We start from the raw sequence: 24,786 nt of genomic DNA on the forward strand, positions 1-24,786 counted from the left end.
CAAAACCAAAAATGTAACACACTGTTGAGGTGGTAGGAGGGAGTACAGTGATTGATTTTAATGGCTTCATAAACAACTATATAAAACAGTCCATAAAAATTCATGCATTTTCAGTGTAAATTCTTTTGGAAATATAGAGAAAATTTATCTACAACAGAGCGAACTGTAACAGTGACTTCATTCAGTTAGGTGGTTCACCACAAATATACTTGGCTGCATAGAAAGATTATTATTGCCTACAAATAAACTATGAAAGGTAAAGAAAAAAAAAAGTCATGTAAAAAGCATATTTTATTTAACATCTAACAGATGCTTCTATTTTCCAGACTGTGACAAGTCAGTTCCTGCCAACTCACTCATTTCACGACAGAGATCAAAGAACTAAGCACTAGTGAATGAACACTGGGTATGCTTAAAAGACCTTTCCCTTTACCAAAAGTTACATTCTTAAAGAAATATACAGAAACTCATTTATAGAATGACAAAAAGCCTGAGTTGATGGGGTAAGCCAAGTCATAATAAATTCAAAGAGCCTGAGGAAAAAGACCATCGATTTACTATTTTACAAAAAATTTACAATAGTAGTATTTAAGGAAAACAAACATGATAGCTAAAAAAAAAAAAAGGGAAAAAAGCATCCATGTGTTTTTTGTTTGTTTGTTTTTTTACAGCTAAGATGTGTTATTAAATAATGCATGCCTTATGTGGGGGAATTACAAAAACACACACACAAAAAGAAAACTGCTGAGGAAATGACAAATGCTGTAAATGAGGTACTTCAGGTGGTGAGCCTGAGTCCAGACACCTTAAAAATCACCTTATAACATTATTCATGTGACAACCAACTTCTTGTTCAGTTAACACTTAAATAAGGTAGATAATCACATTAAGAATGATTGAGACACAGAGACAACTAACAGTCAAATACAGGATCCAGTGTCATAGGTTGGTGACATATGAGGCAGCACTCAGGGTCAATTGTGTCCATTTGTGTAAAAAAACGTTTTATAAAAATAACAAAAATTGTGGCGCATGCTGTTGAGCATACACGACACTACAGCTTTAAACTCTTAAATACAAAAATAAGCTTTGATTTATTTATTTTTCTAATCTGTTGCCTGCTTTGAGCCGCTCCCTGCCGGGTTCCCGAGATGAGCTGCTGCTGAAGCGAGGAGATGACAGTCATGCTGAACTGACTGATACGCAGTGCTTCAAACAGCTTCAGGTTGGAGTCCACAGTCTGTGTAAGGCATTTGCTGTGTTTCCGAGTTTATGGCTGCTACTTGCAGACCTGGGCAACTCCTGTTATGTTTTGCGGCTGCTCCAAATCTGCTCTGGTGTGCTCTTGTGGTCTGATGAGTAGTCAAAAGGTGAGCGGTGCCCCAGTGGTGACCGGGAGTCGTAGGGTGAGCGCTGCCCACTGGCTGAGCCTCGCTGCTCTGTCTGCCATTCTGAGTGGTAGCGGTAGGAAGAGCGGTGGTCTGAGTGATGATCCTTCATGTCCAGCCGGTGGTCTCGGCTACTGCGGAATTCCTCTAACTTCCTGTGCTTGCTGTCGTCATAGTATCTGCGCATACATACACATTAGTGTCAGTATGGCTAAACAACACAAACGGCCACTTCTTTCACTATGACCTTAACTTCAGTCTAATTCCAATACAAATCAAAGCATTTTAGTGGTGTTTTCCACCTGGCTCTCTTCCTCCCTGAATATGAAGGTCTTGCAAAAGCAATTCTGAATTCTTTAAAACCTACTTGTGGAGCATTTCATGTTTGGGCCTTAAAGAACTTGTGTAGCCTGTAAAAATCAACTGAGGACATTTCTATCTCTGGAAGAAGAACTTTGAGCAGTTCTCATCCCTCACCTGTCCTGTTTGTCTCTATCCCTGCTGTCTGGTCTGTAGTGGTCTCTGTGGTCTTTTCCATTGCTGAAAGAGGAATACGGTCTTTTTCGGGACTCTCCAGCTGTGGATTTCCTGTGGGAGTCAGAGCTGTGTCTCTCCTTACTGGTGCTGCTCTCAAAGTGTCTTCCTGAAGGCTGATGCCTGTCAGAGCTGTAGCTGTCCCTGCTGCTCTCGTCCTGGTGAGAGCTGTCCTTCAGCCTTTCAATATCTGAAGACAAAGAAGGGAAAAAGTGACAGTAGTGTCAACCTTTTCATCCTATTCTGTGTGTGTGTGTGTGTGTGTGTGTGTGTGTGTGTGTGAGACAATAGACTATACCTGCATGTCTGTAGCCATGGGTGTTTATACTTCTAGTGTTCTGCTCCAATGCCTAAGAAAAATCATCACCATCATCACTGTGGATCTCTAACGTCAGTAGAGATTATAATTATAAGAAATGACAGTGCTTTTACATACCTGGGCATTCTCTTGCCTTTTCTTTACTGCATGCTTATAAAGTTTGTGTAGTTTTCTTGCATCAAACTCAGTGAATTTGGAAACAAATATCCACAAGTTTCTGGAATAAAAACAAAAAACATTTCCATCTGCTTAGCAAATATAAATTACTCAAATAACACTTGTGTGAGACATTGAGTGTAACAGTGTTTATGACAGTCTTAAAATGTACAAAGATGCCTCATTTATTTAAAAAAGAAGAAACACGTCCACATCTATTCAAAGCTACAAATCTACCATGCGGGCATGTTACTTAGTGAACAGACCCACATGGTACATTCATGACAAAGTGTCCAAGGTTCAAATGGCATTAGTCAGCTGCTTAACTTGACATGTTAATCAAGACTTTAACTAGAAGAGGCCACGTAAACTAACTTTCTCCACTGTTTGATCAGGTCCGGATTTGAATACTCCTTCAAACACTCGGTTATGTGGTCTCCTATCTTTATGAGGCACTGCCGTGTGTGTTCGAGCTGCTCGCGCTCCGACAGCCCTTTCTCCGGTCTGTCCAGCTGCTTCAGAGCTGCTTTTACTGGGCGCATCCTCTCTTTACACTGCAACACAAAAGCAAATATGCACCTCAGGAAGTGAAATCCATGTTGTTGCTGGAATTGAATTATGCTCATCTGTTAATCCATGACATTAATCATGAAACTATTTTCTATTTAGAGATTTGATTATTAGCCCAACATACCACACTAAAGGTCCTCTGATCCAGTTCCTCAGAATCTTCAGCTGCTTGCACATTCTCTCCACTAGCCGTTATGTGGACCGGCGTGTCATAAGTTTTCTTTGTCCGTTCTCGTACCTCATTTTTGGCTTCATTCTGATGTAAAAAGGTTCTGAGAGTTAATTCTTGACTAAATTACAATTCTATTCTTAGTATAATTATCAATCAATAAAATATAAATCACCTTTTCTTTGCTTTCCTCTTGTTTATGTACAACCTCAAGAGGTTTTGTTTCTTTTTTCTCTTTTAGCTCCTTTGTGTCCTTAATCTCAAAGCTTTCCTCCTTCTTCTCCTTTTTGATTTCTTTTTTTATCTCCCTCTCTTTGACTTCCTGCTCCCCTGATGAGGAAGCTTCCTGCTCGCATTCCTCATCATAGTTCTCTTCCTCGTCGTCTTCCTCGTCATCCTCCTCTTTAACCACCAACCTGTCTGCTCGGCTTCGTCGGTTTGGTAGCTTCATAGGTGCCAGATCCTGATCATTAGAGCATGTTAGCAACTTACTTTCAAACTGAAAATTCAATATATTCATCTTAGGCACAGCGCACAAAAAAAAGCAAAATAGATAAATTAATAAATGTACCTTGTCTGTCTCCATTTCATCCTCATCATCTGACCTCTTGTCTGATGGGAGATCTGAGGATGGGCTCTTAACCATCTCATCTGTCTTTGTTGACTTTTGAGTTTTGCTCTTTTTACTTCTGGGTTTCCTCTTTCGTGAGCTGGCCTAAATACAAAGAAGCATTATAGATTCTGGAAAACTTAATTGTCCTTCCATCCATCCTGAGGGGTTGGGGGGCCTTGAGCCCATCCCAGCTGCCATAGGGCAAGGTACACTCTGGACAGGTGCACTAATTTAGAATCACCAACTGCCCTGATCCAAGTTAACATGTCTTTGGACTGTGTGAGAAAGTCAGACTACTTAGAGATAGATATAATTAATCTATAAAACAATTACAAAAAAATAAATAAATATCAAGATACACAGATGACATGTAAAGTTATATGAAGACTTACATTTCCTGCTTGTTTCTGTGCTTCTTTTTTGGCCAAGTCCTTGCTCAGTAACTTGATGAGGTAGTCTGCTCTGGTCTGTAACTGTTTGGCTTGTGGTTTCTTGTCAGGGTCATCTGGCAGGAGCTGTTCAACAATGGACACAGTGAAATATCCCCAGTGAAAACTGCACACTGTTCATGTTGTCACACTTTTTAAACACATGCTCCTTCTAAATATGTTTGTATTGCAGGTCTGTTTTTAGAAGCAAATGTGGGTGAAACACTTTGCACATTGCAAAGCTGTGTATTAAATGAAGCATCGAAGCAAATACACGTATTCCTGAGCATCTATGTATTCATAAATAATTATATACATGAGATTAGACATTTATTGTGCATGGACTGACCTTGTGTGTGAGATTAAGGTCTGGGTCCATCTTAATCATCTCCCAGCTGCCATAACCATACTCGTAGATTCCTATGAGGAGGCTGGAGTCGTCTTCCTTCCCCCACTCAATGTCAAAATGTGCTGCCTTTGAGTGACATGGAATGACATACCTATTCAAAAATATAAAATTAATATCACAGAAACAGAAATATACAAATTCATACAAATATACAGTTAGTCACCTCTAGGGGCACGGTTGGTGTATGCAGAAAAACCTGTTAGAGAATTTGTGTGTTACTGATTTATTTTTGATGTTTAAAAGACCAACAGCTTAGACAGCAAATCAGACTGAGTCATACTTCTGGTTTGACAGTAAAACTGCCTAAATGTGCAACGTGGAGATTTTTCCCCCCCTGTGGACATGCAGATGGATGTCAGAATTTTCGCATTTAACTGTTTCAGTAAGAAACAGTTATGTTTGTGGTGTGATGTGCATGTAGTACTGTGATGTTGTAAACTGTTTGGTTGTGCTTAGGAAACAAGAGACTGTTTTATTGAAATGGCACTGATTGCATTTTGCAAGCATCGGCTCTGCCAGCTGATTGCGTGGCTCGGTACAATCAGCCAGATGAGGAAAATCCGGAGTGTAAGACTCGTTGGTCATTGTTCTCTTTTATAAAGTGCTTTACGTATGCAAACATACAGTTATTACTATTAATACAGTTATTAAATAAAGAAAATAGAAATATTTAACTTATTTTTTGAAATCCATAAGTATGTAGATCTTTTAAATGGGACCTTTTATAAAAAGAAAGATACAGCCAGTTTGTATCTAGTTGGATTGGTTAAGTGAACTGTAATGTGACATTAGAGATCTGAAAGATTTAAACCTGTTTTTATTTTTAGAAAAACAACGTGATTTTGGCAGCACTATTGTTGTAATAAATCCATTTCTTTATGGGTCATTCACCCATAGAGTGGTGGCTAGTAGGGGTGGGGGGAAAAAATCGATACTGTGTAGTATCGTGATATTTTGCTTGCTAATAATGTGTCGATACAGGGACAGCAGAAATCGATATTTTGTTACAAAAAAAGGTTTTTGTGCTCTGACTTCAGAGCATGTTGATCCTTTTTCTGAGCAAGAATCCTGACATTCCTTCACTGTCCAAATGTGTTTAACTGTTTTTTGGCAGCAATAAACATGACAGTTTACTTATTTTAATTTAAGACATGTTTTATTTTAATTAAGTTTAAAACTTTTTTTATTTAATGTAAAATTATATTTTGTTTTAATTTACTTTCAAATTCTTCAGTTGCTGAAGGGGCTGCATAGTTTTCATAAATAGCTATAATTGTACCAGATGGTTGCATTCAATTAAGTTGGACTAGACTGTAATACAAACCGTTTAGTTTGTCAACAGTAAAACTGACTGAAATGAGAGAAAGATTCAGTGCAGACTTTGATATTAGATAAAATGAATATTGATAAAGTTTACCTTTATGTACAGAATCTGAATATCGCAAAATATTTTAAAAAATTGCAATAATATCGTATTGTGCGTTAAGTATTGTGATAATATCGTATCGTGGGATGTATGGTGATTCCCACCTCTAGTGGCTAGGGCTCTGTTTTTTGCTGTGGCCTGTTGAGGAGAAGGTGTCTACACAAAAGACAAGAACAGCGTGGACGAACTTATGAAGAAGGCAGAATTATCAAGGTGATGGAGAGAAGAATGCTCTGAAAACTAAAATCAGTTATGATCAATCCTGCTGATCATAGTTGATTTCAATTATGTATTAATCACATCTTAATGCTGATGCTCTGGAGGTTAATACCTTTAACATTTTCAGCTGAAGACTGACTGCATACTGCACTGACTCCACACTGGACAATAATACATACTGATATGTGACACATATGTACACACTTTGCAGCAAATGATTTTTTCTAAGCTTAGCTGCCTGCTCCTCCAGTCATCTTGATTATGACTTCTCTAGTGGACGAAGCCTTGCAGACTTGATCAGCTAATTGGACGGGTAATGACTGAAGCCCTGGTCCTCCAGTCCATATATGAAATGTTTTTGGGAAAGATACTGAGCCCCAAGGTTCTGAACCCTGATGTTTGCATCAGGAGTGAGCGTGACAGAAAATGGTTAAAAGATACAGTGAGCAAAAAATTACTAAATAAAATTAAATAAATAATCAGTCTTACTTCTTTCTCTCCTCTGGGTCAGCAGGAATAGCCTTGTGCAGTGGAGCCAGCTCTTCCTCATGCGAGATCACAAGCTTTGCATTCACCTGGACTCCAGAGATCCTGAACGTAGGGCCTTTCACCTTCCCTCTTCTGCCCCCTGATAATCAAAGAAGCGGAACAGAAACTATTTCATGATTTCTTCATCTAATCCTGTGTGATGCCATGTAATTTCAATGACAAGAAGTTAAACTGTGGCTAAACAAAATAATAACTTGTACTGAAATCCTAGCATAGCAATTTCAAAATAACTTGTCAAATACAAAAATATCTGAAAGATCCCGCATAGCCCAGCAACGAATATTGTGCAAATTTAATCTGAATGCAAATATTTTCTTAAATTATTAGAGCACATCTGTAATTTAAAACCACAACACAACTCCCAAGATTAGTACTGACACTTGACACAGACTTCAAATTATAACCTTATTGCTTGGAACAAACTGAAATTTCAACAAATGACTGGAAATTAATAGAAACGCGGCCATGTTATCATTACAATAAAAATATACCACACATATATGCATTAAATGCACAGATTAGGGATGTGCGCGATTAATCAACTAAATGATGCTGATGTTGCTAGTTGGCACAACCCGCACTAGTCAATGAATGTAGTTGTTGAGAGTGAAGTATTGCGTTCTAAATGTCATGCAGCCATCTACTACTAGATGGAGTGGCAGTCCAGGAAACAGCAGAATAAACTGGCATATAACCACTCAACAGACATGTGGATGTTAATTTGCATGGAAAGAAGACTTCTGATGCTAATGTTAGCCACCTCAGAAAACCAGTATGACATCATTTACCCAAAGGTGCTATGAACCCGCTCAGTTTAGAACAAACAAACAAACAAACAACAACAACAACAAAAAAAAAAAAAACAGCTCATGACAGCAATGCAGAAGATATTTCAGTTTTGCTCAAGGCAGAAATATATATATTGAGCCTGAATACACGATTCCAGGGCTCAAAATGACCACATCATGCTGTTGTTCATGCAGCTTTGGAGATTGTCCATTAAAGGGGCCCCAAATGCAACTTGAGTGTTATTTTTAGACTAGTCAGTCTCATTTTTCAACCCCAATTAGTTAAACAAGAAATTTGTTGGCAGTAACATCCCCAGCACAGATATTTTAAATGAAATTCACTCAAACCAAAGCTACTTATTTAGTTCGTATCTAGGAAAACACACACAACAAATGTTAGTTTTCAGATTTAAATCTTCCTGTAGAGAGAAGTAAACTGTTTTAGAACTTGAAATTATTTGGAATAATTGTCTTGTTTGTAAACCACACAATACTGATTTGTTTAGTCTTTGAAATTACTCCTTTTTTTGGTGAATGTAAGTATTTTAATTTGTATTCTAATATACCTTTTTCATATAAAAGGTCTTGTTTTAAAAGAATACAGATGCCACATGTCCACCAGAGGAATAGACATTATGATAAGAAGGACGAAAAGTTTTTTTTTTAGTTACCTGAATTTTTCTCTGGCCCAGAGGGGTTTTCTCGTAGTGTTCTCAAACATCCATTGTGAACAGTCTCTGCCAAGCGTTTTAGGTCATGCTCAGACTTATCCACGAGTTCAGCATCACGAGCAATCGCGTCCAACCTAAAGACAGCACATGTTGAGCAGACTGCCATTTATGTAAACAACAAGATGAAAGTGTAGCGCACTCTACCTTTCCAGTGGTCCTCCAAATTTTTTGTAACTCTTGACAAACCTGTCAATAGTGTACAGATATGTTAAAAAAAGGAATGTGTCAGGCTGATTAGATGTACACACACACACACACACACACACACACACAAAACATAGTTAACATAGTTACCTCCGGATCTCAGCATCACTAAAACCTTTGATATTTTCCCTTGGAATGGTTCTGGGCCGCCCTCGTTTCTTTGGCCTCTTTCGATCAGATGTGGAGTCACTGTCGGAACCAGAGTATCTCCTGTTTCTACTTTGCCGGCCCTCATTTGCATTCTGATAAATCTGTTCAAACAAACCATTAAAAATCACCTGAATTTAATTTACAGTCTCATATTGCAAGCATAACAGTTCTTAACAGTTTGATCAGATTCGATACGAGCATGTCTGAAAGATTTCAGCGTAAACGCATTCTAACTTCTGATCAAGATAAAACATTGAGTATCTTATGTGATCCCTTCATTTTTTCTCTCTCCAGCAGTATATAGTGTATTTGTTGTGACTCCTTGGGTACCTGTTTGGCACAATTCCTCATGCGTGGTAGCATATAGATTTCTTCCAGCTCTTTCTGTCTTTCCTCCTCTTCCATTCTCCTCCTTTGCTCCTCTGGAATGATATCATCCCAACTCCGCTGACTTCGCTCAGAGTCGATGTCTATTTCCTCATCCTCCATCATGGAGAAGTTGGCCACCTGCACAGATTTGCACAAACTAAATACACGGACCACTTTAATAATGTAACATATTGAACACTGGTTATCAAGTTTCTGAAAGGAGAAAGACAACCTCCCCCCAACCTTAAACTGAGACAACAGTTCTTCTCCAACTGTTGAAGGTCCGGGGTCATTTTCCCTGGTCTCAGCTCTTTTGAGGATCTCATCAATGTCCATTTCCTAGAGAGTTGATTACAAGAGACTTCAATTCAAATGAATTTATATAGTACCAAATCACAACAACAGTTGCCTCAAGGTGCATTATATTGTAAGGTAATGACACATTTTGGAAGGGAGACAGATATTAATAATACACTGTCTGAATGCAGAGTGATATATAAAACCACAGTGAGTGAGAAAGGTGACTGAAGAAGAAATACTCAATGCATCATGGGAATCCCCCAGCAGCCGACACCTATTGCAGCATAACTAAGAGAGGATTCAGGGTGACCTGATCCAACCCCAACTATATGCTTTAGCAAAAAGGAAAGTTTTAAGCCTAATCTTAAAAGTAGAGATAGCGTCTGTCTCCTGAATCCAAACTAGAAGCTGGTTCCACAGAAGAGGGGCCTGGAAACTGAAGGCTCTCCCTCCCATTCTACTTTTAAATACTCCAGGAACAACAAGTAAGCCTGTAGTGCAAGACCGAAGTGCTCTAATGTGGTGATATGGTACTATAGGGTCATTAAGATAAGATGGGGCCTGATTATTTAAGACCTTGTATGTGAGGAGCAGGATTTTGAATTCAATTCTGGATTTAACAGGGAGCCAATGAAGGGAAGCCAATATAGGAGAAATATGCTCTCTCTTTCTAGTCCATGTCAGGTACTCTTGCTGCAGCATGATCAAGAATGGATCATAAAGTGCTGTGCATGTGTATAATGGACCAGTTTGGAATCGTAAATTAATGTAAATCGTAAAAAAAACAAACTAATCGACTAATTCTGGTCTCTGGCCAGTTGATAGTTGGAGTAGGTCAATGTACAAGTGTACTGGGGCAATAAAGATAAGATAAATAACCTTTATTAGTCCCACAGATGGGAAATTTGTTTTATTTAATTAAATTAATTAAATGTTATTTTAAAGGCAAAGAGTGTTAACATACTTTTGAAATATTTTTTCTCTTTTTGATGAAACGTTTGTTTCATGCAATGCTTTTTAAATACATTTAGACATTTGCACTGTGGTACAAACCTGAGGCTCTTGCTCCTCCCCCTCTTGTTCTTTGAAAAGCTCCTCAGCCCCAAACTTCAGGATTGCAGAGAGCTCCTCCTTGTTGAATGGTGCTGAACTGTATGCAGTAATGCACACACACACACACGCGCACGCACACACACACACGCGCGCACACACACACACACGCGCACACACACACACGCGCACACACACACACACGCGCGCACACACACACGCGCACACACACACACGCGCACACACACACACGCGCACACACACACACGCGCACACACACACACGCGCACACACACACACACGCGCACACACACACACACGCGCACACACACGAGATTAAGTCACTCAAATTTTGGGGTGAAATGGACTTGGCAGCGCTGCCAGAAACAATATGGGAACAAGCACATAAAGTTACTTACCTGGACGGAGCAGATCCTGTGTGGAGTACAGTTTTCCCAGTCGTATCCATCCTCTGAATAACAAGATGGTCTAGTACCATTTTCTTCTTTGCCCTCTCAATGATGTCCTCCTCCACTGAACCCTTTGTTACCAGTCGGTAGATATTCACCTGCCGGTCCATAACAATTGGTAAGATAGGCAAGATAATGATAAAGAATAAGTGGACTGGTTTTGTATTGTGCTCCCTTACGCTCTATATAACATGCCCCACAAACACTTTTTTCCTATGCTTAAGTAGCCATCAAACATTCACACACATTCACATTCTGGACACAGAGAGTAACTTGGGGTCACAATCTTGCCAAAGGGTATTTGGCAAACGGACTGGAGCAGCTAGACATCAAACCAACAACCTTCTGATTAGCAGATGACCTACTGTACCTCCCGAGTTCACTGATTCATATACTGCACGAATCAATGAACACTGTTTTTAATTCACTGGTAAATTTTCAGCAGTTGCAGCTTGGTGTAGACTTAGGTCCATTAATACTGATTAATACTAGTGAGAGTGTACGAAACTCTACAAATGCAAATACAGTTTAAAAAATATAATGAATTTGAATGATTTAAGTTTCTTCTTACCTGTCTTTTCTGTCCAATCCTGTGGGCTCTGGCTTGCGCCTGCAGGTCATTTTGGGGGTTCCAGTCTGAGTCAAAGATGACCACTGTGTCAGCTGAAGCCAGATTGATGCCCAGACCTCCAGCACGTGTAGATAACAAGAAGCAGAAATCCTGTGCATAGAAACTGATATTAGGTACAGGCCTTCCTAAACAGCATCTAAAATAATTAAGAGTTACTGTACCTCTGAACCCTCTGCATTAAAGTGGTCCAATGCTTGCTTCCTCATCTCCCCTTTGATGGAGCCATCTAATCGCTAGACAAATTTACAACATTCAAAATTATTAATATATTTAGAATGGATATACAAATTTTATTCACAATTTTTATGTGTATGTAGTGTTGTGGTCAGAAGTTTCTATACATTAATCATGGGAATGGAGGTCAAGCCATGGCCTCAATTGCCTTAAGGCAACTGTTGTTGTGACCTGGTGCCATATAAAAAAAATTGAATTGAAGTTGAACCGAATTCGATCGTAGACTAATTTTTGCACAATATACATGGGTGCATAATTCAAAAATGAATTTACACATAAAATAAACTCATTTCTAATCCACACAGGGTAAAAAGTATACATGCAGGTTCAAATATATACCTCTATTACTACTGGTTACATATTGCACCTTGACCAGACACTTTTGGTAGTCTTCAACAATATTCTGGCATAATTATGACTGAATATTTGATCAGTCTTCTTGGCAGCAGTGGTGCCGAGTTCACAGTTAAGCTCAGGGCTTTAGGCATTCCAGAAGCATAATACTGGTATGTTTAAGCCATTGCAAAACCAGTTTTGATATGCGCTTGGGGTCCTTGTCCTGCTGAACACCAAGCTGTGTTTATGTTTTAAAAATCTAGATGTTGATTTGAAGTGATGTTGAAGAATTTTGGCATAGTGCTCCATCATTCAGTATCTTTGTGCAATGTACTAGAACCAGCGGCAGCAAAACATCCTCAAAGCAGGATATTGCTACCGTGTTTGACAGTACAGTGTTCTTACTTCTTAGGTTTAAAAGCCTCACCTTTACTCCACTAGTCTAAGTCTTATCTGACCATGAACCGTCCTCTCATCTGAGGTTGACAGTTTAGGTCTTTTTCCAGACCATGGCAAAGTCTGGAAAATTTTTAGGCTTTGCTACAACTGTATGAGCTGATGATCTTGGAATCTGCAGTTGTTTGGAAATGGCACCAAAAGACCTTCCAAACTTGTGTGAATCTTCAGTTCTCCTTGATCTTTCCCATTATTCTGACTGCTGGTCAATCAATTGAGTGCTTTTAATAAAATCATGCTTATGCTGGCAAAGAGACTACCAGTTGCAGTCAATCATGATTACTAATTACGTTAACCCACCATAGCTCTGTCGAGAAGGAAAAAAAATGACACTGTGGAACATTCAGCACCACTTATTGAAAGATTTAAGTGAATGTATGTATATATTTGAGCATGCATGCATACTTTTGACTTTGTGTGGGTTAGAGAAAAGCCAAAAATATTGAAACTTGTCCACGTAAATCATGTTTAAAAAAAAAAAAAAAAAAAAGTCTTTAAAGATGCATGCTGTGCAATCATTTCATCTTGGAAAGAGAACTGTTTAAATAAAGCATTAAAAGCAAATTACCAAATTACCATGGCACGATTAATGACATGATATGTCACTGATGTAAAGTTCTGACCACAACTGTATCTACAATATGTATTATGGTATTGGAAAAACAGCATATATTTACCTGAAACAGGAACTGTCTGCTCCTCAGATATTCAGCCAGGATATCAAGCATTCGTACCATCTGGGAGAAGATGAGAACTCTGTGTCCCCGTTCTTTCAAACGCACCAACAGTTTGTCCAAGAGAACCAGCTTTCCACTGCTGCGGATCAGATGCTGTAGGAGGACAACAGCGCTCAACAGTCATGACATAAACTGAATATATAGTAGGTAACGGTTTACCTGATACACTTCTGGAGCACACAACACAAAATAGTTGTTATTTTTATTCTAACATGATCACCTTAAAAATAATTTAAAATGCATCCTGTTCCATACAATAATAACTTAAAAAAAAGGTATTACGTATGTTAAGTTGCAGAATTTTGACCTCAGTTTTTAAGAAAGCAAAAGAAAATGTGTAGCATGATATTTTCCAATTATTCACATGCAAATATAATTAGATATAATTTATATATCTAACATATAATATAAATGTTAGAGAATTTGTTTATAGAGAGAACCAGTCAACCCTCAAATGGCAAAAATGGTTTTTTGCACCGCTGACAAAGCATATAGTGTTAAATTAGAGCAGCGTGTCCATTTCTTCTTCACTTTTGCAGACATTTAGACACACAATCTAAATCTGGTTTTGAATAGAATTTATCATATGAAATGGACAGCTAACATTTATTGCAGTAAGCATGATTCTTATTTGGGTTTCAAAAACCAAGAATTGAATGATTAAATGTGGTAACACATTTAGGAAAATTAAATACATTTAAATATTGTAAATGTATTTATTTTAAATGAGTAAAACCTCAGCATCAATATTAATATTGTTACTACATAAAACATACCTGTAAAGCTTCAGCTCTGTTAAGGAACTCATTGTCCTCTGGAGGTTTAATAAGGTAACAGTGATTACAGCACTTCTTCAACTCCATCATGATGTTGAGGAAACCTGACGTGCTGCCTTTGGTACCTTTACTCAGAGCCTTGTAGTTCCTTGTTAGGATCCACCTGAACACAAACAGGCAAACAGGACACATGCATATATTACTAATGCTATAATATTTTTAGTGATGCTTAAACTTTGAGCCCAAGCTACACATCCCTGCCCATGTTTCTTGAAATGCAGGCACCATCCAGCTCTTACTTGTAATACTGTTTCTGAATGGCACTCATTTCCACTCTGAGAATCTGCTCCACTTTAGCTGGAAGAGATTTCTCCACATCCTTCTTGACACGGCGCAGTAGAAAAGGTTCCAGCTCTTTGTGAAGACTGGTGTAGCCAGAGTCTCTACCTTTGCCATGTTCATCCTCAAACAGCTCCCACGAATGAAACCTTTTGAAATGACAAATTTTACACAAATCAACTGACTTATAGTGATATAGAAAAGAAAAACAGGAACAAACTGGTTAGGTGTGATTATTCTTCATTTCTAAATGCCTTTAAATTTTTATCTATTGTGTTTTTGTTATATTATTATACCACTGTCAAAACTATTTTGCCCTGTCTGTCACCATTATCCACTATTTTGCTTTAATGTAAACAAAGAAAAAAGTGCATAAACATTATCTGCACATATAACTCACACCTTTGCCTATGCAGTTAATGTAAATGAACAAATTTACTGGTACTGACATACTAATTCAATTCAAATTCATACTTAACATACTAAGAGTTATTGCTTGAAAGTAACATTAGCCATGGCCTACTTTTCAGGCATAATGAAGTGCAGCAGGGACCAGAGCTCTTTCAGGGAATTTTGCAGTGGTGTTCCCGTTATCAGAAGCCTGTGATTGGACTTGAAGTCGATCATTGTCTTGTAGAGGAGGGAGTCATCATTTTTCAGTCTGTGCGCCTCATCCACACCAATGAAGGCCCAATTAACACTGCCCAAAAATGACTGGAGACAAAAGTTGTTTAAAAAAAAAAAGTAAGTAATTTTAACATCTTCTGAGTCGAGCTCTATCATTTCATGTGTTATAACTATAAAAATGGGCAAAATACACAACCTAGGATCTATAATGAAGTAAGCCAGCTGACCTTGTCTTTGAGGAGAATCTCATATGTTGTAAGGAGGATGTTAAATTTCAGTCTCTTGCTGTGAGAATGCATCCACTCATGTGTTCTGATCTATTCACAAAAGAAAAGGAAGACAACATTAAATTGTAGAATTAAGACAAACAAACAATTGCTTTTCTCTGATAAGCCCCGTTTAACAGGTGTTTAAAACCACAATACCATATTCCTGCTGCTGATGTCTCCCAGGTAGACCACAACATTCATTTGAGGGGCCCACAGCTGGATTTCTCTCTGCCAAGATGTTAGTGTTGAAAGAGGCACAACCAGCAGGAAGGGCCCATACAGTTGGTGCTCATTAAACTGGTAGTTCAGGAAGCAGATGGTCTGGATCGTCTTCCCTAACCCCATCTCATCAGCAAGGATGCAACTGTTGCTTCTATGAATTAAGACAGAGCAGACCAATAGAACATTCAGCATGTAAGAACAGAACATAACCCAATAAAATTTGGTGGGGATCTAGGAGAAACCCCAAAATCCAAATAATGACAATGTTTTCTTGGATATTTGTCCTACTTGCACCAGGAGTGGGCCATCCAGTTCAAGCTGTCTAACTGGTAGTCTCTGAGCTCCAAACCATCACCTCCTATGTAAGCTGGTTGCTTCTTCATGGGCACAAATCTAGGTCTCTGTTTCAGCACCTAAGTGACAGAACAGAAGTTGGAGAATTCCTTTCTGAACCAAAACTCAAAGCTCAGTATATTTCAAATCAGAAAATGTAAGAGAATAAAGTTTGGAGTAAGTTACCTTGCAGTCTCTGAATGGAATGGTCTTAGATTGGTTTCTGCTCATGTAATCATCGATGCATTTCTGGAATTTTTTAGCAATCAGACAACCATCTTCCCAACTACACTCAGAGTATGGTAAGCCCTGCCATTTGCACAGGTAGTCTGGATAACCAGCTGCTGACTTCTGGTTTGAATGTCCTGGTCAAAAAAAAAAAATCAGACTTATTAAGCTATACACATCCAGTGTTGCAGATTATATTGAGAGCAGAGTGCTTTATATATGCAAAAATACCTATTATTCGCTCTACAAGCTGGTACTGAGAACGCAGGTCATCCATTAATTCTTCCTGACAATTGAAATATTCAATATCCTCTGGAGATGCTGCCTTCAACCTGGTGACATGGAAAAAAATAAAATTGAAATTTAACAATGTATGTATTGTTTTATGTATTATTGTAGGGTCTACCTTACAATATAAAGCATAAAGCAAAATAAAAGACCGCAAATTTCTGCGAGCAGTGTTAATCCCCATAGAAAAAATAAGAAACTTTAGAAAGTTGATATAGTGCTGTGGCAACCCCCACAATCTGCAGAGCTGGTGGATTACTGTTATTTCTAATAGTTTCCAGAACAAGACAGCAACTAATTTTCTTTTTCTTCTCATCCTAGTTAGTGCTAAAGTGTTTGTATTCCTTTCTTTTGGGGATTTTTGCCATCTTTCTGACAGGTTTATTTTGAATTTTCAGTCCAATAACAGTTTCTTTCACTTACATTATTGTCTTTTATTCAATAATATGATTATGACATTTCCTGCTGCTCAATGTTTAAAACACTTTAGCATGCAAAGAGCTCTTTAAAAGCTTTCTTAAATCAGCAGTGCCAAGTTAAAACGCTTACCATTTTTTCTTCTCCTGGTCCTTCTTCTTAAAATTGTCCAATTTCTTCATGCCCTTGACATTCTGTAACTTGAGTGTCTCCTCAGTCTCCCAGGTGTTATGGATATGGGCCCAGTTCTTCCACTTTATCAAATACTGGATATCACCAGCTTCTTTGTTGGGATCAAAATTTGCATTTGGATCTCCATCTGCCTCGATAGCGTATACAGTTGTTGAACTGCCCGTTGCTGTTAGGAAAAATAAAGAAACAGTGCTTAAAATGTATTTACTTAAAGACTTGAATAGACCATAAGGAATGTTGAGCTGTTTGTGTCACACAAAGATCAAAATAATAAAATTTACCTCATTGACTTTGCACCTAAAACCACTGTGATAATTCTGGGCGATTCCTATTTCAGCGTCAATTTAACCAGAATGTATGACATATTTGATCTTGACTCTGTTTCTTACCTTTTTTCCTCCCGATCCTGCTGTCCATTACTCTCTCCAGTGTTTCAAACTCATCTTCTTCAGGCTGTGGAACATCTTCACCCATAACTTCAACCAGATCATCTGAGTCAGTCTTCAGCTCCTCGTCCTCCTTATAGCTAATGTTGACCGTGGCTTGCCGCCGTGGCCCTCCAGATGTAATTTTCTTAAAGTTATCATCCTCATCGTCAGATGATGAACTTTTCTGGGCTTTTTTTCTCTGGGTGTTGCTTTTTTTTCCATTTCGAAAGTTCATCCTGAGACATGAATAATAGATAAAGAGGCAGTGAAGTTTAACTCTTTACATTCCTTCACAAAACATCAGATCCAGAGCTAAACAGCTGAAGTGAGTTACTGTGACGAAATAGTTAAAAGAATAGTATAAAATAGCGTATCTAAGCAATAATTAAAGACCATCTATCAACTCACTTGGTTGGAGGCTTCCTGCTTTTGATTTTGTGACTTGGCTCATAGTCTGATGCTGTTTCAGACTCTTCTGCTGATGAGTCTGACCCAGAACCACTACCAGATTCTGAACCTGATCCAGAGTCAGAAGAACCAGATTTTCTTCTCATTTTGGATCCACTGGAGGAGTCCGATTCATCACTACTTGAAGAGTCCTGGAAAAACATACCACAAAATATTAAAAAAACAAAACAAAATGCATGAAAAGTCAGATTATGATCATTTGACTTAGGTACACTTATGCAATATCTAATTGTTGACTAGCTTCCATTCAAATAGCAAGAAAAATGTTTTTGGGGAAGGGTTAGGGTCTATAAGAGTATAAAACAAACCTCATCCGATCCACTATTTGATGAGCTTTGTCTCTGTTGTTGTTGCTGCTGCTGAAGCTGCTGTCTCCTGAGCATAGCAGATCTTTGCACTGCTAGGATACTTGGGTTCGACTTCCAGAACTGCAACCAATGAATGCACTCAAAGATTAACAAAAACAGGAACAGTACACTGCAAATGTGCCAGACCGGTTAAATAAAATCTACGTTTTATTGAATGGTCCAGGGTTTTGCCCAACCCTGCTGTTCTAAGCTAATGTGTAATGCAAGGGTCAGAGTGTGGTGATATACAGCCATAGCCCTTTTCCATGAGTACCTACTCGGATTGACTCAACGCGACTCGTTTTTCATTATCAGCTAATGTGAGCACGGTCAATATAGCAATGTGGCCAAAAGTCTCAGGGTATCATTTATACGGTACACAAACACATGCATGTCAAAGCAATAGTATACACTACTTGGCGTACGGCTTATTGTCAGACCCAAGGACCACAGGGGTGTGTTTTGTCCTCATTGTTGGGTTTTAAGAATTGCAGGTTTAATTTTAGTGAAGGAGTCACTTTAATGACGCATCAAGTTACGCCATTGACTGGCCAATCTATAGCAAAGTGTCTGTTGATGTCAAATTTTCAGATTTCCTCAGACTCTTCAGAACCCCGACCGGGTAGGTGTTTAAAAACAAACAAACAAGCAAACAAACAAAACAAAACAAAAAACAAACAAACAAAAAAAGACGACAAAACTGGTACCAGATACCATCACCTAATGGAGTCGAGCCGAATAGGTACTACGGTAATGGAAAAGAGTACATCTATAAACCACATCAACAAGGCAAGTTGTATGAGATCCTTAAGATATGATAAAACCTTATTAACAAGACTTTGTTTGTGATATTGATTTTGGGTTTAACATGGAGAAAATGAAAAGAATATGGAAAAAAACTGATAGCACCCTAGCACAGGCCTTTTAAACCCACTGAATGCTTTTCAGGGAGTTTTTAGAACAGTGTGTTAGTAACTTTGTTATTAACACACCATTTTTAAATAGTTTTGAGACCGGATGCTTTTAACAATAAGAAGACAGTGCTAGTCTGTTTTATGTGCGGGTTAAAGGAGATATCTTAGCCAAAAATGACTTCAAGGTTCCTCCCTGTAGTAGTACAGGCCAAGGTAATGCTAGGGCCAAATATAACAACCTCAGTTTTTTTTCAAATTTTAAAAGTAGAAAATTACATGTCATCAAGTGCCTGCAGCACTATTTTCATCACTATTTTATTGGCCTGTCATGTCGTCTGTCAAAACATGAATAGATTGAGTTCTGTCCAGATTATATTGATCATGTCTCAGATTTATATGAAGGAAAAGTTATTTAGTGATAATTATCTTTATCATTTTATCGCCTAGCCCAATGCTGTACTAACCTCTAGTAGGACAAGCACAGAGACAAGTCCACTGTCAACGGTCATAAAAAGATCATACTAGCACTGTATGATAGTATGGCAGTAAGACCTTCACTAGTACTGTTTATGTGCTATTAAAATGATTTTTAATTAACAAAGACAGCTGGATGATTTGTCTTTTCAATCAATGCTTTAATTGCAACCATCTATTAAACTGATAATTCTTAAAACTCAATAAATAGCGATCAACTTCACTTTTAAGTAAACTTGACAGTGGGAACCAAAAAGCTTAGGCAACATTTTTACAAGTGCTTCTCTAAATAATATCATGTTTGTACATATGCAATAGAAAATAGCAGCCCACCTTTTGGGAATTTAAAACTTTATTTTTACCTCAGCTCCATCAATGTTTGACTTATTTGGTGGTTCGATCTTCTCCTTTGACTTTTCTATGTCAGAATCGGATTGGCTGCCAGAGTCTGAGCCACTTCCTGAGTCACTGCTCCCTGATTGGCTGCTGCTGCTGGAAGAGCTGGAACTCGAGCCTGAGCCGGATCCTGAAGCTGAACCCGATCCAGAACCGGATTCATCATCAGAATTACTGTTACATATAAAGACATTAGTAATTACTAGATGAATCAAGTTCTCAAAGCAAAACATTACAATAGGTTTTACATACTTGAGCAGAAATAACATAACAAAAGTTGGGTTTCCCATATCAGAAACAGAAATCATTTAACCCCTTGGAGTCTCAACTGCTCACTCTCCAACCCCTCTCCTGCTCAGCCTGAAGGTGGAGATTGACACATGACACATAGGTGTATGGAATCAAAAAGAGGTGCAGCAATGCCTTCCAAAGAATTCTATATTTAAAAATTCTTGCTATACCATGAATGATTTTCTATGCAAATATAAATAAGACTATTTTGTCATAAACAGCAATAATCAACTGTTTCTCCAGTAAATATATCATGTCACAATATGAAACCACCTGCATCACTCATATCTCCAGCTTTAGAGAGCCATTAGTGACAATAGTGGAGCAGTACAAGAAATCCTGCCTGTGACAGGGATGGGCATCGGGATTTTATCATTATCAATTCTATTTATCAGGGTTGTCACATTATTAGAATTTAAAGTTTGATACCAATACCCAGGAAAGCACACGATTCCATTTCCAGGGCAAAAGTATCATAGCATGCTGCTAACATGGACACTGAATGTAATGATGTGAATGGGGACAGGACAATGACCAAGAACACAAAAATGAACTGCTATGAGACAGCCCTGATGGATTCTCATGGACTTGTCAAAACCAACAGACTTAGACAAAAACTTTTTTTTTTTGTTCAGAATAAACAATATAAATTGACACAAGTTGTTTGTTTTTTTTTACCGTTAGGAACTGGAACTCAGTCAATCCTATACCCATAGACGAGAGCTGTGGGGAATTTGTAATTTGATTTGATATACCTTTATTAGTCCCAAGGGGACTAATAAAGTAATGCAAGTAAGAAAACCTTTTTTATACAGCACCTTTCACAGGTGAAAAACCACAAAATGCTTTACAATAAAAACAGGCATGAACAAAAACACAGAAGATTAAAACATAAAACAGTATACAACCTGAAACTAGTTAAAAGTCAGTCTAATTAAATCAGTCTTCAGCTGCTTCTTAAAAGAATCAACAAAACAGCGCAAACACGGAGGTAAGGCATTCCACAATCCAGGGGCCACAGCTCTAGAGGATTTATCCCCTCTGTTCTTAAAGTGAGTTTGTGGGATCATTAACAATCTTTGACTGGAAGATCTCAGACTGCAAGAAGAGTAAGGACTAAAATGTTTAAATTAATTCTAAAACGAACCAGTAGCCAATGTAAAGAGATTAAAACTAGAGTAATGTGCAGTCTCTTTCATGTGTTGGTTTAAAGCCTAGCAGCAGCATTCTGTACCGACTGGGGACGGTCACGTAAACACGTAAACAGACTGTCACACTAACCAAGACGAGCTGAAATAAAGGCATGGGTAATCATCCTTAATTCAGCTTTTGACAGAAGAATTCAAAGCTTAGAAATATTTCTCATTTGAAAAAACAAAACAGTTTCAAATTGATCCACGAGAATGGCTCTCCAAAGACATGGCTAAATAAAAAAAATAAAAATAACACCAAGGTTTCTGAATTTGGATGCTGAGGGATGACTATAACGTGTGGTACCTTTAACAACAATTTATAACCAACAGTTATAGATTAGTATTAGGGAAATGCTATACTGTCTCTATGTAGCTTTAAGTGCTTCACTGCAGCTAAAGCTAGCTAGGTTTCAGGTATTCATTTCTCTACTACTTTCTACACTCACATATACAGGATTTTATAAAACTGAATTATAATAAATGTGTAATTGTGTACATATTTTTCAGTTAAGTAAAAAATATAAAATGCATAACAAATGACATAAACATTTGTATTGGCTACTGACAAAGGGCCTCTGATGGTGTAACATTTGACACATTTGCCTGGCAAGCAAAAAATTGCTTTTGATTTGATTGGGGTTGCATCCAGAAAAAACTGTGCCAAATCAAGCATGTGCTGCCACCTTCTGTGGCAACCCCTTGTCACAAGGGAACAACCAAAATTAGATCTCTCCATCACAGACACCTTTTGACGGTGTCTGTGATGGACAATCTAGTATGTAAGGTATGAGATGATGTTCTAAATAAGTAAACAACAAACTGTTATTTCTATTTGTGATAAAAAAATAAATAATCAATACCTGGATTCTCCACTGCTGTTGCTTACACTTTCATCCTCACTGCGTCCAGCCATGCTGAAGTCAAAAATATATAGACTTCAACCTGGCAACCTGTAGTAGTACGGTCCACGTGTTTAACCTGTGAGCAAAAATACACACAAGTTTAAAAAGAACTGTATGCTACAAATGCTACAAATACTTGGGGTTATATTATTACTCGTTGAAACAAGAATAATATCAGGAATAGAATTTCACAACAACATGCATTAAAATATCTGATTAGGTGGAGCTTGATAAAACTCAGATCCATATGGCAAAGTACAAGCTTAGTGTACCACCCGTGACTGACTACAACCAATGCATCAAAGCTTGTCCTGTGAACCATGCAAGCAGGGACGCAAATATACTTTCGCTAAATTAGTTTCAATTGAAACCATTTCAAGACATCTATCAGGTCTGTGGTTTCATCCTGAGAGAAGTGAACCGCGTCTGAAACACAGATAAACGTGTTGAGATATGACTATTTCAAGTTAAAACTAGAAAAGTGTGATCTGTGTGGATGGCTGTCACTACATGCTACTTAGCTGAACGTCATTTATCCCACACCGCAGAGGCCTATCAGGCCTGCACTATACCAGCGTGTTTTCATGTACACATGAAGCTCCGTGTGTACCCGAAGAAGATGAAAAACTAAATAAATAAATAAAAATAAAATCAGAATAAATAGTTTCAGGACACCCTCAAGTCATCACTTGGGTACACTATCACTATGGTTACAGTTTAGCAAGTAGCTCAAGCTAACTAGCTATTACCGGCTAACGATGGCAGTATTAGCGATTGGCGGGTAGTAGTAGCGTATGCAGACATAGCCAGCTATAAAGAACAAATATACAAAATAAGATTCAGCACAAAACCTGCAACCACCTGATTACCTGTAACCACTTTGCTATGTTTATCTAGCTACAGTTTGCTAGCCGCTTTATGCTGTGCTATTGTTTTCTGGATTTAAAATCCTACACGTGACAACTGTGAACTTTATACCTTTACGGTATGCACCGCAACCAAGTAGCTCAAACTGTACGTACCTTTGGTACTTTGTTTCATTTTGTGTCAATGTGGGTGAAATAAACATGAGGAGAACTGGCTCACAGGCCATCACAAGGGCTGTCAAGGCAAACAGCATTAGCTAACGCTATGAAGCACGAGGCTAGCACAGAAGCTAACAAAATGAGAAAACTTTGCTCTAATAGGAAACCAATAGAATGATAACTTTAGAGTTACAGATGATACTCAAAGTTAATCATCAATAATATTTAACTATGTAAATATATGCGCAATCAGTGGATTGGGATGAACAGTTAAACAAATTTAGTATTCATCATTAAACCCACAAAACCAAATTAGCTAACCAACTTCACCCTCTCCCATCTTGTTTTCATTCGCTGTTCACTTCTCGCGGCTTTTACAACATCAACATGCAACGTTAGCTTACTTTTCGCTAGCGTAAGGACTAAGTAACTAAATGATGTGTGTTACCTGTCTTTAGTTTAGGTTACTCGTGAAACTCCGATAAAATATTTGTCTAAACCAGCCTTTCCAGTCCAGGGGTCCTTTCTTCTTTTATTTAACTGGCGAGCTAGCAGCTGCTGGTAGCTAATGCTACCGTAAACTTGCTAGCTATCTCCCGGTTAGGGAGCGCAGCCCGAAAGACTCCGGTCGATAGAACTGGTAGAATGTTGGTTTTCCTCTTCTTAACCAAAGTCCTGTTTGCCGTTTTAGAAGTTACAAAATACAGTGCCCGTTGATAAGCAGCGACTGTAGAAAGCTAGCATTTTATTTCCAGTGTCTTTCCACAACCGGCCTCCGCCATGACGCCGTAGGGTTCACTTCTCCAGGAAACCCCGGACAGTGACGTAACGACTCTGCTCCTTACTCCTCCACTGTAGCAGCAGGAAACGTCGGTTTCTCATAAGTCGTCTTTATCTTTATTGGAACAAATGGAAATAAAGCTAGTCTGATAATTTAGGTCATCACAACAACAAGGTTATACATATACAAGGTCGTACATAAAAGTCCGTCTTGTTTAAGGAATTACGATAGCCGTCAACCATAGTTTTTGTAGTTTGAAACGTACAACCCTTCTCCAGACCGTGTGTGTGTTTGATCCACTTAACGTGCTTTCTCTGCTCTTGGCGAGTGTTCCTTATATATAAAAAAATGCATTTTGAAAAACAAGTACGTGAATCCAATACAAACTCACACGTACAGTCACCTGGGCTTTCAGAAACAAAATAGCTATTTAGAATAGAGATTATTTTAAATAAGCATGCCTGTTTTAGAGGCAGTGACAGCCGCACGCGCGCTATCTGAAAAACTATCCGCAAGCAGCAGAAAATTAAACCCTTATGTAGCAACATCACCACCTGCTGGCGACATTGTCTACTGCATGCTGAATGGACCTCATTTTACTTCTGTAACAAATTTGACATTAAACAGATATGAATTGGTC

At 38.3% G+C, this 24,786-nt stretch overlaps 1 protein-coding gene across 1 annotated transcript; it reads right to left on the reverse strand.

Moving 5' to 3' along the window:
• Positions 1-686: 686 nt before the first annotated feature.
• On the reverse strand, positions 687-24,165 carry chd1 (chromodomain helicase DNA binding protein 1). The gene is made up of 36 exons (XM_085360108.1): positions 23,814-24,165; positions 22,299-22,416; positions 19,921-20,128; positions 18,132-18,251; positions 17,764-17,954; positions 17,317-17,591; positions 16,868-17,093; positions 16,262-16,362; positions 15,989-16,167; positions 15,758-15,882; positions 15,404-15,620; positions 15,206-15,295; positions 14,875-15,065; positions 14,312-14,500; positions 14,013-14,175; positions 13,177-13,329; positions 11,635-11,706; positions 11,414-11,563; positions 10,792-10,940; positions 10,376-10,472; positions 9,266-9,361; positions 8,984-9,160; positions 8,594-8,754; positions 8,444-8,485; positions 8,240-8,373; positions 6,721-6,859; positions 4,527-4,677; positions 4,142-4,264; positions 3,708-3,851; positions 3,312-3,599; positions 3,092-3,223; positions 2,773-2,951; positions 2,359-2,458; positions 2,221-2,272; positions 1,866-2,112; positions 687-1,567 (listed from the first exon to the last, which is right to left on the reverse strand). Exons 2-36 carry the CDS (start codon positions 22,349-22,351, stop codon positions 1,306-1,308), a joined length of 5,376 nt encoding a protein of 1,791 aa, XP_085216234.1. The 5' UTR covers positions 22,352-22,416; positions 23,814-24,165; the 3' UTR covers positions 687-1,305.
• Positions 24,166-24,786: the final 621 nt, after the last annotated feature.

This window comes from Diplotaxodon limnothrissa, linkage group LG7 (assembly GCF_057381915.1).
Source record: "Diplotaxodon limnothrissa isolate DT_005_m linkage group LG7, D_limnothrissa_male_GT1.1, whole genome shotgun sequence".
Lineage (NCBI taxonomy): Eukaryota > Metazoa > Chordata > Actinopteri > Cichliformes > Cichlidae > Diplotaxodon > Diplotaxodon limnothrissa.